Here is a 19081-nt window from a genome sequence, read left to right as displayed (position 1 = left end):
CATGAGAATTATGAGGAGAGGATACATTTTGAGCATTTGGTTACTGATGAAAAATGAATACTTAAACTGTAAGCAAATTAAAAGTATTCTGTGGGGAGAACAGGTTAAATATTTACAGCCATAATACAATGTGAGGTAGGTAGAAAGATCAAATGAGAAACATATGTTTTTGTTTGGGTTTCCACTTCTTACTTTGACCTACATCACAGTATCTCATTTATTTTGCAGGTTCTTCCAGCTAACGGGAAAAATATAAGTACTTGCATATTTCTGAATATACAATATGTACATAGTGCTTTAAAAAATTTAACAGGAGGGGTGCCTGGGAGGCTCAGCATCAGACTTCAGCTCAGACCATGATCTCACCATTTGTGAGTTCGAGCCCCGTGTCGGGCTCTGTGCTGACAGCTCAGAGCCTGGAGCCTGCTTCGGATTCTGTGTCTCCCTATCTCTCTGCCCCTTCCTCCCTCCCTCCCTCCCTCCCTCCCTCTCTCTCTCAGAAATAAAATAAAAACATAAAAAAATTAATAGGAACTACACTACCACTGGGTAGGTGGTCATTTTTAAAGTTTGCCCCCTAGATGAATCTTCAAGTTTCTTGTTTTCAATTGTTTAAAAAGTAAGAAATTGTTAGACAAATAGTCATTGGTTTACATTAAAACTGACTTCTCAGAAATGCTCATTCTTTTAACCAATTAATATGTGAAAACTAATTCCTTTCAGATATATGTTATAAAACCCAAAATAACAGTTTAAACTGAGATGGGAGGGTTGATTTATAATAAAATGATTTTGTTTTAAAAAGAAGATGCAAATTAATCCAGTTATTGCTTGTTTTAGACCTAATTTTGCCTCATCTTAATTTTTCATTCTTTTATTTAAATTTTGTGTTTACCTCTTCTGTCTTCAATATAAAGTAATACACCAGTAAAGAAAGTGGTGAAAATAAATAAGAGAATATCATAAAAATAATTTGTAATAACATTAGTCAATACTTTTATATATCTAGCGCATCCAATTATCCTAGTTCTTTTTTCTCTGCATCCATTGTGCCAATTGACACTAGACACTTCAAACTAGATTCATACTTAGAGTCTGTGAAAACTTCGTACAGTGTTCGTTAAAGAAGGATGTAAATACAACTGTCAAAACCACAGAAAGTTCAGAGCCATGTCGAGTAAGAAGTTGCTGCGGCTGAGGCTAAACAGGTTGTTGCCTGTTTTCTCCTCTATGGTTTTGATGGTTTCCTGGCTCACATTTAGGTCTTTCACCCGCTTTGAGTTTATTTTCGTGTATGGTGTGAGAGAGTGGTCCAGTTTCATTCTTCCGCATGTTACTGTCCAGTTCTCCCAGCACCATTTGCTAAAGAGACTGTCTTTTTTCCATTGGATACTCTTTCCTGCTTCATCAAAGATTAGTTGGCCATACACTTGGGGGCCCAATTCTAGGTTCTGTATTCTATTCCATTGGTCTATGTGTCTGTTTTTGTGCCAGTACCATACTGTCTTGATGTTTACAGCTTTGTAGTAGAGCCTGAAGTCTGGGATTGTGATGCCTCCTGCTTTGGTTTTCCTGTTCAACATTACTTTGGCTATTCAGGGTCTTGTGTGGCTCCCTACAAATTGAAACATTGTTTGCTCTAGCGCTGAGAAGAATGCTGGTGCAATTTTGATTGGGATTGCCTTGAATGTGTAGATTGCTTTGGGTAGTATCGACATTTTAACAATATTTGTTTTTCCAATCCATGAGCGTGGAATGTTTTTCCACTTCTTTGTGTCTTCTTCAAGTTCTTTCACAAGTTTTCTATAGTTTTCAGCATATAGATGTTTTACATCTTTGGTTAGGTTTATTACTAGGTATTTTATGGTTCTTGGTGCAATTGTAAATGGGATTGATTTCTTGTTTTCTCTTTCTATTGTTTCATTATTGGTGTATAGAAATGCAACCAATTTCTGTACATTGATTTTATATCCTGTGACGTTACTGAATTCATGTATCAGTTCTAGCAGCTTTTTGGTGGAGTTTTTTGGGTTTTCCATGTAGAGTATCATGTCATCTGCAAAAAGTGAAAGTTTGACTTCTTCTTAGCCAACGTGAGTGCCTTTTATTTCATTTTGTTGTCTGATTGCTTAAGCTAGGACTTCCAACACTCTGTTAAATAACAGTGATGAGAGTTCCAAAAGCAAGGGAAATAAAATCAAAAATGAACTATTGGGACCTCATCAAAATAAAAAGCTTCTGTACAGCAAAGGAAACAATCAACAAAACTGAAAGGCAACTGATGGAATGGGAGAAGATATTTGCAAGTGACATACTGGATAAAGGGCTAGTATCCAAAATCTATAAAGAAGTTACCAAACTCAACACATGAAAAACAAATAATCCTGTGAAGAAACAGGCAAAAGACACAAACAGACACGTTTCCAAAGAAGACATCCAGATGGCCAACAGACACATGAAAAGATGCTCAACATCACTCATCATCAGGGAAATATAAATCAAAACCACACTGAGATACCACCTCACACAGGTCAGAGTGGCTAAAATTAACGACTCAGGAAACAACAGATGTGGGTGAGGATGTGGAGAAATGGGAACTCTCTTGCACTGTTGGTGGGAATGAAAACTGGTGCAGCCTCTCTGGAAAACAGTGTGGAGGTTCCTCAAAAAATTAAAAGCAGAATACCCTACGACCCAGCAATAGCACTACTAGGAATTTATCCAAAGGATACAGGAGTGCTGATTCATAGGGGCAAATGTACCCCAATGTTTATAGCAGCACTATCAACAATAACCAAATTATGGAAATAGCCCAAATGTCCATCAACTGATGAATGGATAAAGAAGATGTGGTTTATATATACAGTGGAATACTACTCGGTAATGAAAACGAATGAAATCTGGCCATTTGCAACAATGTGGATGGAACTGGAGGGTATTATGCTAAGTGAAATAAGTCAGTCAAGGAAAGAGAGATATATGTGTACACTCATACGTGGAATTTGAGAAATTTAACAAGAGATCATAGGGGAAGGGAAAGGGAAAAAGTAGTTTCAAACAGAGAGGGTGGCAAACCATAAGAGACTCTTAAATACACAGAACAAACTAAGGATTTATGGGGGTGTGGGGATCAGGGGAAAGTGGGTGATGGGCATTGAGGAGGGCACTTATTGGGATGAGCACTGTATGTTGTTGTATGTAAGCGATGAATCATGGATTCTACTCCTGAAGCCAAGAGTACACTGTATACATTGAATGTTAGCTAACTTGACAATAAATTATATTAAAAAAAACACACACAGAAAGTTGTCCTCTCTCTTTTCTTACAGCTTCTTAAGTTATGAAGGTAAAACAAAATGCAATTAGAATAATCCACTAGGATCTTTATTTGCCACCTACCATTCTCTGAATGCCTGCTGATCAAAGTTTTTAACTGCAGATTTTCCTTGATAGACTGGAATGAGGAAAGTTTCCGTCTACTGTCAGTGCTCCAGCTGCCACAGGGGGATAAATATAGAACTGATCAAATTAAAATTTGGCAATATGGAAGTAAAAAAATGTATCTGATCTGTCCCAAAGAGTTGTTATTTGCATGGAAATAAAATCATCAGTTCATTTGAATTCACTGAATTCATTGAATCACATTCAATATATCGCACATTGAATTCATTGAACCACATTCAATATATCACACAAAAAGGAAATATTGTGTTTGAGGGCATGGAGTGGACACGGAGTTGAAGATGTGCAGTAGACAATGGTCTAGCCTAGAAATAGAAACTTGAGAGTCAGCAACATACAGTTTGTAGTTACAAGAGAATTCAGGAATGGTTTATAGAGTGCAACAAGAAGAGGGCCAAGGACATTGAAATGCTAACATTTAAGTAATGGTGGAGAAAGAATAGTTTATAAAGGACGTAACAGGAAGTAACTAGAACGAACGGTAGGAGAGAAACCAAAAGAAAGCTATAGCAACAAAACAAAGAGAAAAAAGAGTTTGAAGGAGGAAAGTATTAGATAAGACCAACAAATTAAGAAGTATTCATTAATTTGGGAATAAAAGAGGAAAGTATTAAATAAGACCAAAAAAAAGTATTCATTGACTTGGCAATAAATAGTTAATGGGTGAACTTGGTAAAAGCAGTTTTGAGAGGGTGGAAGCTAGATAAGACCAGTTTGATGTGTGAATGACAATATGATTATGATGAATAAGAACATTTCTTTCCAGAAAATAGTTTGGGAAGGAAAGGAAAAGGAAAGAGTATTGGTTAGAGGGTATCATCTAGGTTCAACAAAAGGCTTTTTAGAAATCTAGACTTAGGAGCTGGTTTTGACATGAATAGGATTTAAATAGGCAGACTGTAGATTGCATTCAGGACAAAAGTTTACGTAGCTAGAAAACCATAAGATGCTTTAAGGGGCAGCAAGAGAACCGATTTAGCTCACTGTGGAAGTACTTTATGTTTCTTGAATCTACTAATTTTTCTTTGTTCTGTTTTTGTCTTCACAGAAAAGGGAGATACTTCTCTAAAGACTGCCCTTTTAGCACTGAAGAGCATTAAGCGTTTTCGAGATTTTAGAGGTGAGAATAATTAGGAAGTTTTGAACACAGTTAGAATATAGGAAACTTTTAGCTAGTTGTTGAAAAGTGATGGACTACTTACATCAACATATAACTAATATGCTACAAGATTAAATGAATGGTATACGTTCAGTATTTTGGGTATTCAGATGAAGGTGAGCTTCCTGTGTTCATGTAAGTCTAGTTTGAAACATTACAAGTTTGTAATTGAAGCAAATAATATATCTTCTAACAACGTTGCCAAAAATACATGACCCTAAAAATGTTTTAATAAATTTAAGGTTTTTGATTAGGTAATACATTCACACAGATCATAAATAAAAAAGTATTGGGGTGCCTGGGTGGCTCAGTCGGTTAAGCGTCCGACTTTGGCTCAGGTCATGATCTCACAATTCATGGGTTCAAGCCCAGCATCAGGCTCTGTGCTGACAGCTCAGAGCCTGGAGCCTGCTTTGGATTCTGTGTCTCCCTCTCTCTCTCTGCCCCTCCCCTGCTCATGCTCTGTCTCTCTCCGTCTCAAAAATAAAAATAAAACATTAAAAAAATTTTTTTAAGTAAAAATAAGTAAAAAAGTATTTAAAGATACACAATGCGGGGCGCCTGGGTGGCTCGGTTGGTTAAGCGTCCGACTTCGGCTCAGGTCATGATCTCGCGGTCCGTGAGTTCGAGCCCCGCGTTGGGCTCTGTGCTGACAGCTCAGAGCCTGGAGCCTGTTTCAGATTCTGTGTCTCCCTCTCTCTGTGACCCTCCCCCGTTCATGCTCTGTCTCTCTCTGTCTCAAAAATAAATAAACGTTAAAAAAAAAAAAAAAGATACACAATGAAAATCTTCTTGCCTGGTCTATTCAGTTCCTATTCCTTTTCCCCAGTAACTAACTAATAAGTAACTAGTTTCTTTTTTTTTTTTAATTTTTTGTTAATGTTTTATTTATTTTTGAGGCAGGAAGTACTTAGATCATTCAAGAAAATATGAATATATGTATGTATATATATGTATGAATATATGTATATGATACATATATCATATATATCATATATCATATATATATCATATATCATATATCATATCATATGATATATATATCATATATCATATATCATATATATATCACATATATGTATATATATATGATATATATATATATCCCTCCCTCACTTTTTACGTGAGAGCATGATACGTACATTGTTCTGTATCCTTGATTTTTTAATACAGTAATATATTTTGGATATTTGTTCATATCAGAGTATAAAGGCCTTTCTCATTCCCTTTTATAGTTGCATAGAGAACATGTGAATTCTCATTCTGATGGAAATTTATTCTTTTAATTTATTTTTATTTTTAAAAATTTTTTTTGTTTATTTATTTTGGAAAGAGAGAGAGGCAGAGTGTGAGCAGGGGAGGGGCAGAGAGAGAGAGGGAGACACAGAATCTGAAGCAGGCTCCAGGCTCTGAGCTGGCAGCACAGAGCCCGACATGGGGCTTGAACTCACGAACCGTGAGATCATGACCTGAACCAAAGTCAGACGCTCAACTGACTGTGCCACCCAGACACCCTTTGGAACTTCATATATTTAACTTATTGGGATCAGTGATCCTTCCAACTTGAATCTTTGTCTTTTCGATTGTGGTACCAAGAAACATTTTGCAGCGTCACATGATGGATGCCCTGTGTGAATTATCTAACTTTTGAGTATAATTTTGAAAATATCTAACTCACTTTAAAAATGAGTTAATTGAATTGCACCAAGAAGCATAAAATACCTAGGAATAAATCTTTTTTTTTTTAATTTATTTTTTTAATATATGAAATTTACTGTCAAATTGGTTTCCATACAACACCCAGTGCTCATCCCAAAAGGTGCCCTCCTCAATACCCATCACCCACCCTCCCCTCCCTCCCACCCCCCATCAACCCTCAGTTTGTTCTCAGTTTTTAAGAGTCTCTTATGCTTTGGCTCTCTCCCACTCTAACCTCTTTTTTTTTTTTTTTTTTTTCCTTCCCCTCCCCCATGGGTTTCTGTTACGTTTCTCAGGATCCACATAAGAGTGAAACCATATGGTATCTGTCTTTCTCTGTATGGCTTATTTCACTTAGCATCACACTCTCCAGTTCCATCCACGTTGCTACAAAAGGCCATATTTCATTTTTCCTCATTGTCACGTAGTATTCCATTGTGTATATAAACCACAATTTCTTTCTCCATTCATCAGTTGATGGACATTTAGGCTCTTTCCATAATTTGGCTATTGTTGAGAGTGCTGCTATAAACATTGGGGTACAAGTGCCCCTATGCATCATACCTAGGAATAAATCTAACCAAAGATGTAAAAGATCTGTATGCTGAAAACTATAGAAAGCTTATGAAGGTAATTGAAGAAGATATAAAGAAATGGAAAGACATTCCCTGCTCATGGATTGGAAGAATAAATATTGTCAAAATGTCAATACTACCCAAAGCTATCTACACATTCAATGCAATCCCAATCAAAATTGCACCAGCATTCTTCTCGAAACTAGAACAAGCAGTTCTAACATTCATATGGAACCACAAAAGGCCCTGAATAGCCAAAGTAATTTTGAAGAAGACCAAAGCAGGAGGCATCACAATCCCAGACTTTAACCTCTACTACAAAGCTGTAATCATCAAGACAGCATGGTATTGGCGCAAAAACAGACACATAGACCAATGGAATAGAATAGAAACCCCAGAAGCTAGACCCACAAACGTATGGCCAACTGATCTTTGACAAAGCAGGAAAGAACATCCAATGGAAAAAAGACAGTCTCTTTGACAAATGGTGCTGGGAGAACTGGACGGAAACATGCAGAAGAATGAAACAAGACCACTTTCTCACACCATTCACAAAAATAAACTCAAAATGGATAAAAGACCTGAATGTGAGACAGGAAACCATCAAAACCCTAGAGGAGAAAGCAGAAAAAGACCTCTCTGACCTCAGCCGTAGCAATCTCTTACTCGACACATCCCCAACGGCAAGGGAATTAAAAGCAAAAATGAACTACTGGGACCTTATGAAGATAAAAAGCTTCTGCACAGCAAAGGAAACAACCAACAAAACTAAAAGGCAACCAACGGAATGGGAAAAGATATTTGCAAATGACATATTGGACAAAGGGCTAGTATCCAAAATCTATAAAGAGCTCACCAAACTCCACATCCGAAAAACAAGTAACCCAGTGAAGAAATGGGCAGAAAACATGAATAGACACTTCTCTAAAGAAGACATCCGGATGGCCAACAAGCACATGAAAAGATGTTCAACGTCGCTCCTTATCAGGGAATACAAATCAAAACCACACTCAGATATCACCTCACGCCAGTCAGAGTGGCCAAAATGAACAAATCAGGAGACTATAGATGCTGGAGAGGATGTGGAGAAACGGGAACCCTCTTGCACTGTTGGTGGGAATGCAAACTGGTGCAGCCACTCTGGAAAGCAGTGTGGAGGTTCCTCAGAAAATTAAAAATAGACCTACCCTATGACCCAGCATTGCACTGCTAGGAATTTACCCAAGGGATACAGGAGTACTGATGCATAGGGGCACTTGTACCCCAATGTTGATAGCAGCACTCTCAACAATAGCCAAATTATGGAAAGAGCCTAAATGTCCATCAACTGATGAATGGAGAAAGAAATTGTGGTTTATATACACAATGGAATACTACGTGACAATGAGAAAGAACGAAATATGGCCCTTTGTAGCAACGTGGATGGAACTGGAGAGTGTGATGCTAAGTGAAATAAGCCATACAGAGAAAGACAGATACCATATGGTTTCACTCTTATGTGGATCCTGAGAAACTTAACAGAAACCCATGGGGGAGGGGAAGGAAAAAAAAAAAAAAAAAAAAGAGGTTAGAGTGGGAGAGAGCCAAAGCATAAGAGACTCTTAAAAACTGAGAACAAACTGAGGGTTGATGCGGGGTGGGAGGGAGAGGAGGGTGGGTGATGGGTATTGAGGAGGGCACCTTTTAGGATGAGCACTGGGTGTTGTATGGAAACCAATTTGACAAAAAATCATATATTGGAAAAAAAAAAGAGTTAATTGCCTAATGTTTTATGAACTTACCAAAACTCTTCTTTAACTCTTATTTTCAGTATTAAAAGTATCTTAGGGTCAAAAGTACATAGTTTTATTTCATAGTCTCTAAAGGTATACTTTATTTTCTTTGGTTTCAAATAATATCATTAATGGTTGGCAAATAATATTTTTGCATAGTGTTTGATGTTTTACCAAGCACTTTCACATAATTTATTTTTTAATAATTATTCTTTTTTTAAAAATATATATTTATATTGAGAGGGACAGAGACTATGAGCAGAGGAGGGACAGAGAGAGGGACACAGAATCCGAAGCAGTCTCCAGGCTCTGAGCTATCAGCACAGAGCCTGATGCAGAGCTTGAAATCACAAATTCACAAATCGTCGTGAGATCATAACCTCAGCCGAGGTTGGACGCTTAACCGACTGAGCCACCCAGACGCCCCTCACATAATTTATTTTTTAACTATTCTTTATGACTATCCTGTTAAGTAGAAATCTTACAATAAAGAAAGAGAAAAGTAAAGTTCGAGGAAATTGTACCTTACCTAAGACCCCACAGCAAGTGTTGGACTCCATGTGCAGCTATTTTTTTTACTGTATTATAGGTTAATGGTTCAGTTTCAAAATTCATTTAATGCTATAACTTACAGATTAATATTATCATGATCAGCACACATATATTGAACACAAAAATATGCATAAAGTAGGCCGTGAGAAATCTTAAAATCTAGATGAAAAGATAGGTCATTTACATAAAAATATAACTAGTATTCTGTAAGGGCAAATTAGTGATGCATATTATTTTAAGAGTTTAGGTGAAGATTAGATTCCTATGAAAAAAATGGAGGAACTGTGAAGGAAGGGTAGCATCTTGCTTGATAGGTAGAGGGAAAACCAGAAAACATTGACACCTAGAGATTTAAAAGGGAAGAAAAGATCAGAGGCGTAAGTAGGATTTGAAAGATAAGGAATGAGAGATAGTTGGTAGGTCTACATTGGAGGAAATATTAAATGTTTTGCTCAAAACAGGTCTCACTATAGTCTTTGGGCAAGAGAGTGTCAGGTACTAAGCTGTCTCTAAAGATTGATTTAACAGTGGATTGGACTAAGGAGCCACTAGAAGCAGGAAGATCGTTTATTTAATCCATTCAGTCAGCAAATGAGTGACACTATGCTGGTAACCAAGATAGGTAAATACTGGTCTCTGACCCCAGAGAATTCACTGAAGAAAGACAGATGAGCAAATAAATAACTACAAATTGTGCTAAATGTTAAGGAGAAAATGTACAAGGAGGAGGTAGAGCGTTAAGGTGCAGTGACTTAATTTAAATAGGATGGCCAGGGAAGCATGTTCTGACATGTGACATTTAGGCTGAAACCTACAGGATTAGAAGGAATCAGCTGCTGGAAGAGTTGGCAGAAGCGTCTTTCAGACAAGAGGAAGAAGCTGTGAATGGTTCTAGGGTAGGAAATAACACATATGTTTAAGAAACTGAAAGGCCTTTCTGGCTGAAGTCTAGTGAAAGCATAAGAGACTGTTAAAAACTGAGAACAAACTGAGGGTTGATGGGGGGTGGGAGGGAGGGGAGGGTGGGTGATGGGTATTGAGGAGGGCACCTTTTGGGATGAGCCCTGGGTGTTGTATGCAAACCAATTTGACAATAAATTTCATATATTGAAAAAACAATGTAAGGAATTTGAATCAAATTCAAAATATAATGGAAACCAATGAAGTGTTTTTATTTTATTTTTTTTAATGTTTATTTTTGAGAGAGACAGAGTGAGAAGGGGAGGGGCAGAGAGAGAGGAAGGCACAATCTGAACAGGCTCCAGGCTCTGAGCTGTCAGTACAGAGGCCAATGTGGGGCTCGAACTTGTGGACCACGAGATTATAACCTGAACCGAAGTCAGAGGCTTAACTGACTGAGCCACCCAGATCCCCCCAATGAAATGATTTTAAACAACAGAGTGATATGATCAATTTAGTCACTCCCATTGCAGTGTGGAGATTGGATTGAGAGAGGGAAAGTATTTAATGGTATTTAGAAAAATTTGGAAATAATACAGGCCTGGGGAGGTGAGGACCTGAATAGGGTCCTCAGTATGGACTAGTAAGGAAAAATGAATGAAAGAGATATGCTAAAAGGGGAAAAAACTGTGGTGTCTGGGTTTAGAGAGAAACAAATGAAAACAGAACCATGGGTTCCAACTTAGGTTAATGAAGGAATGAATCTAGTTGAAAGTATATTTATTTCAAGTTAGTAGCAATGATGGTACCTCAGAGACTATCCAGAGAAATAGGCACATGAGAAAACCTGGAGATGCAATTTGGCCATGTAATTGCCTCATGGAGGTAACAGCTGGATAACAATCAGGAGAAATAAATCTCAGAGATAATATAGAGAAGAAAAAGCAATGACCAAGACCTTTTAGCCTAGATTCTTAATCTGTTTAGTCAATTTCATTACTTTGATTGTTTTATCAATCTTTGAGTTAATGCTAATCCCCTTAAGGTAAAATGAGAAAGATTGTGGTAGGTAAAATGAGAAAGATTTTACCATTTTATGGATAGATGTTGCATATCATACATAAGTCACTTCTCTTTAATTGATAAATGTAATATAATTCCTGAAGAGATGTTTTTGTGGGAAGGTGTTGGAGGAAATGATTGACAGCATGATCTTAAAGTTCTTCCAGAAGAATAAGAAGAGAATAAGGAGAAATAGGAGTTGGAAAGGATGTGGTGAAATGAATGGCTTTTTTTTTTTTTTCACTACCTACGTATTTGTGTAAATTGGGCCAATTCTTCTGAAAGAAAATTCTAAGAGGGTTCATTATTAAGATTCCACTGAATTTTGGTTTAGGAAGATAGGATGCAGTGGAATACTATGTGGTCATTTAAAATAATACTCCTAGAATAATATGCTGACAAGGGAAAATGTTGAAAATACATTGCTAAATGAAATGAAACTTGATATTAAAGAGTATTAAGACCAAACACCGTTAAAATGTAAATCATTAAGCACGTGGCACGGCGTGTACTAATTCTGTAATTGGAAGGAAGGAAGCTAATTAAGACGTGAGAGCAGGTAGTCAGCTACCCAAATTGTACAGAGGACAGTGAAGGCTAAGATTATTAGATCTGACAAAGAAGGGGATTGAGAGGTTATTTGCTGTTCTTTGTAATAGCAGAAGCATTGTGCTCTGCATCAGAATGTTTGACCTGTAGTCTAATGTTTTCTTCCTCATGATCTTGGACAAATCACTTCATCTAAATATAAAATACAGGTATATGTGCTGAACTATAGATAATAGTACATGTCCTATATATTTCATAAGATTTTTTTGTGGCTGTCAAAAGAACTAATATAGAAGTACCCCATAAGTTATAAAAAGTGTCAAATGTAAAGTAGTATTGTTCCAAGAGAGCTATGGGAGCTTAAAATAGAGATTGGGTGATGAAATAGGGGCAAGAAATACTAAATTACTCATTTGAGAAGCTCAGTAATACAGAATGGAGGGAAGTAGAATAGTAGGTAGGCATGACAATAGGATAGAGGAATGGAAACATTAAGGGAGCAGAGGAGAAAATACATTAAATAGTCAATAATCAAGTAACAATTAGTGAGTCTATTTGGTATGCATAGTAGAGATCGTAGAAGTATTATAGCACCAGGGTCTTGTGCTCACAAGGGAGATTATGGTGAGATTAGAGAAAAAAAGACATTTAGAAGATTGTATACTAGATCATGTGGCACCAGCCATAAGAGCTACAAGAATTTAAGTATAATGAGAAGAATACATCTTATATATACTGATATTATGCCATTATTATATATAATGGTATATCAGAACGAACTATGATAATCTGGGGAAGCCTAAAGGAGCAGATAGAGCTTGAACTGGTTGCTGGACTGGGGAGAGAATTTAGATGTATATTCTAGATGAGGAGACTAGCCTGCCCAAACAAAACATGTGAGAATGACTTAGATGTCTATGAGGAATAAAGTAGAAAGATGTGGGATAGATTTGGGAATGCACAAAATCTGAATGATAAAATACCTACTTTATAACATTGCAAATTATAATATGGCTGAGTTTGTCTTTCCCCAAATACATAATGGAATTACTAACTACCTTATAGCTATCATATTTTTAGGTGTCTATTTCTAGGCAGAAAAGTTTTACCTGAATACAAAGGCAGTGTCAGCAAATTTTGTACCTAGGAAGTACAGTCATCACAGTCAGAAGTTATAAATCCATATTCCAAAGTGCTAAATTCAGATTGATTATATACTATTAGAGAATAAATACGGGCTTTTCCTAGACAGAATACATAACTACTTAAAGTGATAGGAAAGATAGTTAACCTCTAAAAAAAAAGCTCTGTAGGATCTTTCACAGCATCAGAAATTACTATCATTAAGACATTCTTTTGTATTACCTATCTTAGGCCACTATTAAAGTATTGTTATTAAATAAGAAGGAAACTGACATGGAGGGGGAAGCAAAGCTCTCTCTTCTGTTAACAATTATTATTGTTAAATTATTAAAAAATTATTAAAAATTAAAATTTTTTAAATAAATTATTTAAAAAATTATTTAAAAAATAACAATTCTAGGTTGATGGGGGGTGGGAGGGAGGGGAGGGTGGGTGATGGGTATTGAAGAGGGCATCTTTTGGGATGAGCACTGGGTGTTGTATGGAAACCAATTTGACAATAAATTTCATATATTAAAAACAATAACAATTCTATCAGCAGATTAATTAGCTGTTACTTGTGTATACCAAGGTTCTCAGATCTAAGTACAAGAGAATCAGTATAAGACAAATTAAGTTTAATAAAGGAACGGGAAAGAGGTAGATTTGAGGTGGCAGTGACTAGGGGCAGCAGAGAGATCCCTGGACACATACAGAAAGGATGTAAGAAACTTGAGAGGCAAAGATAGATGGACAGAAGGAGACAGATATCAAGGCTTAATTTCTACTACGAGTTTGCCCTATAAGTGATCTATTTTGTAGGTATAAAATGAGAGTTAGATGTGTATGTACCTCAAGAGAATATTTAAGGTGAATGCTTAAAAAAATGCTAGGTATCTATATTAGTTTTTTGAATCATAGTTTAAGCTAATTGTTTAGAATTTGCATCTAAACTGAAAGTATTTTCTCTTGATAGAGGTTAATGAACTTGCAAAGGCCTTAAACAAAGTCACCAATGAAAAAGTTGTTGTTGATGATATAAAACCTATACTGAAAGGCTTGGGGATTTATTTGCCAGAGGAAGAATTGCAGGAGATGCTTACATCCATTTCTCTTGATAGTAAGTATTTCTTTTCTGAGTCATTTGTTACATATCACACCTGTGTTTACTTTCACTCATAAACCCACAGAGCTGATTGATTAGGAATCAAATGCAATGAGTTCAACAACATTAGACTTTCCCTATTAGGCTTGGGTGAGAATTTGCTTTGGATTATTCTCATATTGAATTATCCTAGGGATGTATAATCTTCCTGTCTTCATCCCATTGCTTTGCCTCCTGAGGTTTGAATCATACGTTTTTATTGGACAGGAGCTGTGCAGCTCTCTCAAGCCCCTGAAATGCAGGGCCAAGCCTTAGTGTGGTGACACACACTTACCAGTTTGGTTTCCCCACAGTCCTCAAAGGGCTACAGTGGTGTTTTTGGAATCCTGCCAGTGGGAGGTTTAATTTACATGCAAAGCAAAGGGGTACTTTTCTTCTTCTTCAGTTCCAAATACATGGCCAATAAAAAACAAAAGATGCACACTTCCTTTACTAATATATCTTTGCTTATAAGTATATATATAGTCTCCATTAGGTATTTCGGTTGGGGTTTGGTTTATGGTACTTGTAGGGAATATCTTCTTCCTTCGTAACATAGATAGTGGTAGTAGGACTTGTAATGCTGAAAAATTCAGAGAATGTCACATACCAAAAAACAATGGTCCCAAGTGGTTAAAATATATGTAAAATTCATAAAACACTCATTGGCTCTACAACAAAAAAGACTGCAAGAGTTATCATAATCATGTTCCTTTTTATAGTCTGAGGTGTGTTTAGCAGAATCAGAGTTAGAAAACAGGACTAACTTGGTTCTGAAGATTTGGTAAGCATGCATATCTTTTGACCTCATCCCTTTGTATCTTTGGGTTAAAGACCATTCATTTCTTGATGTTTCATTTTCAGACGAGGGGAAAGTGAACTTAAAAGATTTCCTGACTCAGTTAATGAAAATGCCATATTTTACAAAAGTTCAAAGTAAGTGAGAATTTTTTAACAATAAAAATTTTGAGTGGAATCCTTTAGTTTTGACTATATGCATTTGTGCAGTTTTCTAATGCTGAAGCACATCATGTATATAACAAATGTACTCTGGATGATGAATCAGTAAGGGATCCTAGTCCTGACCTTTTCTTGACTTAAATTTTATGAACTTATAGTATTTTTCCATCACTCAAAAGGGATTAACTAAGTGTTAATAGCTGAATGAATAAGGAAACCATAAAAAGGATGAGATCATGCCATTTGAGACAACATAGATGGACCTAGAGGGTATTATGCTAAGTGGAATAAATCAGAGAAAGATGAATGCTATATGATTCAAATTATAAGTGGAATCTAAAAAAAGCCAAACAGGGGCACCTAGCTGGCTTAGTTGGTGGAGCATGTGACTCTTGATCTCAAGCTTTTAAGTTCAAGACCCAAATTGGGGGGGCGCCTGGGTGGCTCAGTCGGTTAAGCGTCCGACTTCGGCTCAGGTCATGATCTCACGGTCCGTGGGTTCGAGCCCCGCGTCGGGCTCTGTGCTGACAGCTCAGAGCCTGGAGCCTGTTTCAGATTCTGTGTCTCCCTCTTTCTCTGACCCTCCCCTGTTCATGCTCTCTCCCTGTCTCAAAAATAAATAAATGTTAAAAAAAAAAAAGACCCAAATTGGGTGTAGAGTTCACTTAAAAATACAAAGAAGAATTATAAATAAATAAATAAATAAATAAATAAAGCCAAACAAACAACAAATAAATAAATAAGCAAATAGCAGAATCAGACCTATAAATACAGAAACAACTTCGTGGTTGCCAGAAGGGAGGGTCTTGAGGGTTGGACAAAAAGGGTGAAGGTGAGAGGGAGATACAGGCCTCCAGTTATGAAATGAATAAGTCACAGGAATAAAAGGCACAGCATAAAGAATACAGTCAATGATATTGTAATAGTGATGTAATGGGACAGATGGTGGTTACCCTTGTGGTGAACAGAGCATAACGTATAAACTTGTCAAATTACTAAGTTGTATACCTGGAACTAATGTAACATTGTGTGTCAGCTATACTAAAAAAAAAAAAAAAAATCAATGTTACCTTTTCTTTTTTTATCCTATTATATGTTCATAAAAATGGGATTTTATCATGAGAAGATTAACTATTGAAACATGTAGGAATATGTTGAAACATACAAGCTTCCTCCATATTTTGTAAGAGGTATTCTCATTATTCCACTGCCTTAGCCATGAGGCATTGAATGTAATCTGGTTTTAATGTGTTCATTTAATTGACATCTCCAACTGTGAGATATCTGTGATACCTGTGGAACTTCTGGGTCTCCTTGGAGCCTTTGTTCTTGAGATTAATTGAAATGGCTTAATTTCCTCTAAATTTTAATTCCCAAGATTGAAACTGAACAAAATTCAGAAGGCCTAATTTAGGTAGCTACAAAAATGAAATTATTCCCTAGATTGTAGGTGTTTAGGATAACCAAAATGGTATGTTTTTTCAACTGACAAAATATTTTGTCCTTAATCTCTGGTTTTCTGAATGGGATCTATAAAACTCTCCTAGGTATGTGGTTTATAAGCAAATCTCTTACAGGATTAATGTTTATGATATGATAGTGTTTATCATAATACATTTAAAATTTGTTTTCTTACTTGAACAATTGAACCATGATACTTTCAGAAATGAATGTTACCTTTTTTTGGTATTGATAGCAGTGCTGATCCTTCCATTATTTGGGGGACTTTTTTATGTATGTGTTGAATATATCCAAGTATCCAATGAATGAAAAAAATTAAGAATAGTCACATCAAACTATGGCTGGTTATCTAATTTTTGGCAAGAGAATTGCTAGAATTACTTTTATGCTTAGTTATCCTAGCTTTAATGGAATTCCCAGCCTCTGATATGCCAGAGATGAGTATAAGCGGATGTCCTGAGATTCCTTTATATGTAATCATTCCTCAATCTCAAATTAAATATTTACAATGCCCTGTTTAGCCTAGCGCCTAAACGTTCTATGAAATCAGATAGCCTGCACTTCACACTTGGCTTTACATTTAATAACTGTGTATGCTTAGACAGACTAGCCTCTCTAAGGCTAGGTTTCCTTATCTGTTAAATAAGGGAAATATTGGTAACAACCTCACAGAATCTTTGTATTAAAATGGGATGGTGGAGGGGTGCCTGGGTGGCTCAGTCAGTTAAGCATCCGACTTCAGCTCAGGTCATGATCTCGCGGTCTGTGGGTTCAAGCCCCGCCTAGGGCTCTGTGCTGACAGCTCAGGGCCTGGAGCCTGCTTTAGATTCTGCGTCTCCTTCTTTCTCAGCCCCTCCCCCACTCTCACTCTGTCTCTGTCTCTCTCAAAAGTAAATAAACATTCTAAAATTTTTTTTAAATGATAAAATGGGATGGTGTGTATAAAGCACTTAGCATAGTGCTTAGCAAGCACTAAGCTGAATACTTAATAAGTGGTAGAAGTAGCAGTAGTAGTACTACTAGTAGTAATTATTGTCACTCAGGACCCACTGAATATTGCATATTTTTTAACTTCGTATATTGCATATTTTTTTGAATATAGAAAAAGAAGGCCCCTTGAAAACTTTGGCCGCCATTAGGAAAAATGAGGTCACTCCTGATGATCTAGACTCCATGATGAAAAATATAGGAGTTCCATTACCCCAAGATGCGATTCAAAGATCCCTGAAGAATGTGGCTATCACGGGTGAGCATTTAACATTTCTAGGTATCCTTTATCTTAGCTGACATGCATGTGTTTGAACTTTTCAAGAATCCTTAAAGGGTTTATCCACTTCATGGATTATCCGAGCTCTTTTCTACCAACTACCCACTTGGGTTCTACTTATTTTAAGTAGCATCATACAGAGGAGGATCTATACGGTAGGAGGGTATGTGTCTGAATGATACGCATGAGTCTGTCTTTTTGATGGAATCTACAAAATATCAGACGTTTTTCAGTATAGCAATTACAGTTGCCAATCTCTGTTCATATTCCTTGTTCTCTGACATGCATTTTTTCTTTCAGAAGATGGGAAAGTGAATTTAGAAGGGTTCATTGGCAATTTAGTCAATTCAGGATTTTCATTTCTACCTGAAAGTAAGAATTTTCAGTTGAATGGAGATAGCTAATGATATGTAGGTTATAGATCTCTTGGGAAAACCCTAGCTAGATTTTGAGATGGTCTTAAACTGATTTACCACTGGCATAATTGTCTAGTATCTTTACTCCACACATGTCAAATGTGTATGTAGCACATGAGAACATGCCCTTTAGAGAGCTCTAGTTACCTCTTCTGCCTAGTCTGAGACCAGAGTCTTAACTGCAGTTATCTTTCCACTGAGGACCTTGTGAAGAAAAAAATCACATTAATTAAAATGACTAAACCAGCACTTAGAATTACACTGTTTGCAAGTTACTCTACTTTAACTCAAGTGTAATTGTGTGAGACATATTAAAATGATAAATAGTGGGTTCCTGATATTGATTTACAATAATTCTTCTTTAAGAAATGAGTGAAAATCTTTGTTACTGTTAGGAGAATTTTTCTTCAGGTTTGTTTTTTTTCTTTTGTTATTTCTTTTTTTTTTTTTTTAAGTTTTTTTTTTTTTTTTAACGTTTATTTATTTTTGAGACAGAGAGAGACAGAGCATGAACGGGGGAGGATCAGAGAGAGAGGGAGACACAGAATCTGAAATAGGCTTCAGGCTCTGAGCGGTCAGCACAGAGCCCGACGCGGGGCTCTAGCTCACGGACCGCGAGATCATGACCTGAGCTGAAGTCAGCCGCTTAACCGACTGAGCCACCCAGGCGCCCCATCTTTTGTTAATTTTAGCACAATGTCTGTCAATTATAATGTTAAGGACCCTTTTCTTCTTTGGGTTTGCATAGTATTTCTGTAACCTTAGGCCTCTGAATTCTCTGATAAGCTGCCCTTTCTTGCCACCATGGTGCTGAAAAGGAAGGAATGATTTACATTTTGCACGTTTAAGTGAGAAGAATATCTCTGACACCAAGCCAAAATTATACACACATTCAAACCACTTCATATTGTCCATTTTTAAGTGCCCTCTATGGTTGCAGAAATTCAAGGTTTACTTCTTTGACCATTTCCACCTACTTTTG

General features: G+C 36.6%; 1 protein-coding gene across 1 annotated transcript in view; it reads left to right on the top strand.

Annotated features, from left to right (window-relative positions):
* Positions 1-19081, top strand: part of LOC109261532 (uncharacterized) — a 60408-nt gene that overhangs the window by 22608 nt on the left and 18719 nt on the right. The window contains exons 9-12 of the mRNA XM_053892215.1: positions 4511-4582; positions 13828-13971; positions 14860-14931; positions 17519-17662. Of these exons, the coding sequence (XP_053748190.1) occupies positions 4511-4582; positions 13828-13971; positions 14860-14931; positions 17519-17662 (432 nt within the window). The remainder of the gene's footprint in view (positions 1-4510; positions 4583-13827; positions 13972-14859; positions 14932-17518; positions 17663-19081) is intronic.

Source organism: Panthera pardus, unplaced genomic scaffold (assembly GCF_024362965.1).
Source record: "Panthera pardus isolate Hobbes unplaced genomic scaffold, ASM2436296v1 HiC_scaffold_3, whole genome shotgun sequence".
NCBI classification, from domain to species: domain Eukaryota; kingdom Metazoa; phylum Chordata; class Mammalia; order Carnivora; family Felidae; genus Panthera; species Panthera pardus.
Note: the sequence above shows the minus strand (reverse complement) of the source record. Positions and strands in the feature narration are given on the sequence as shown.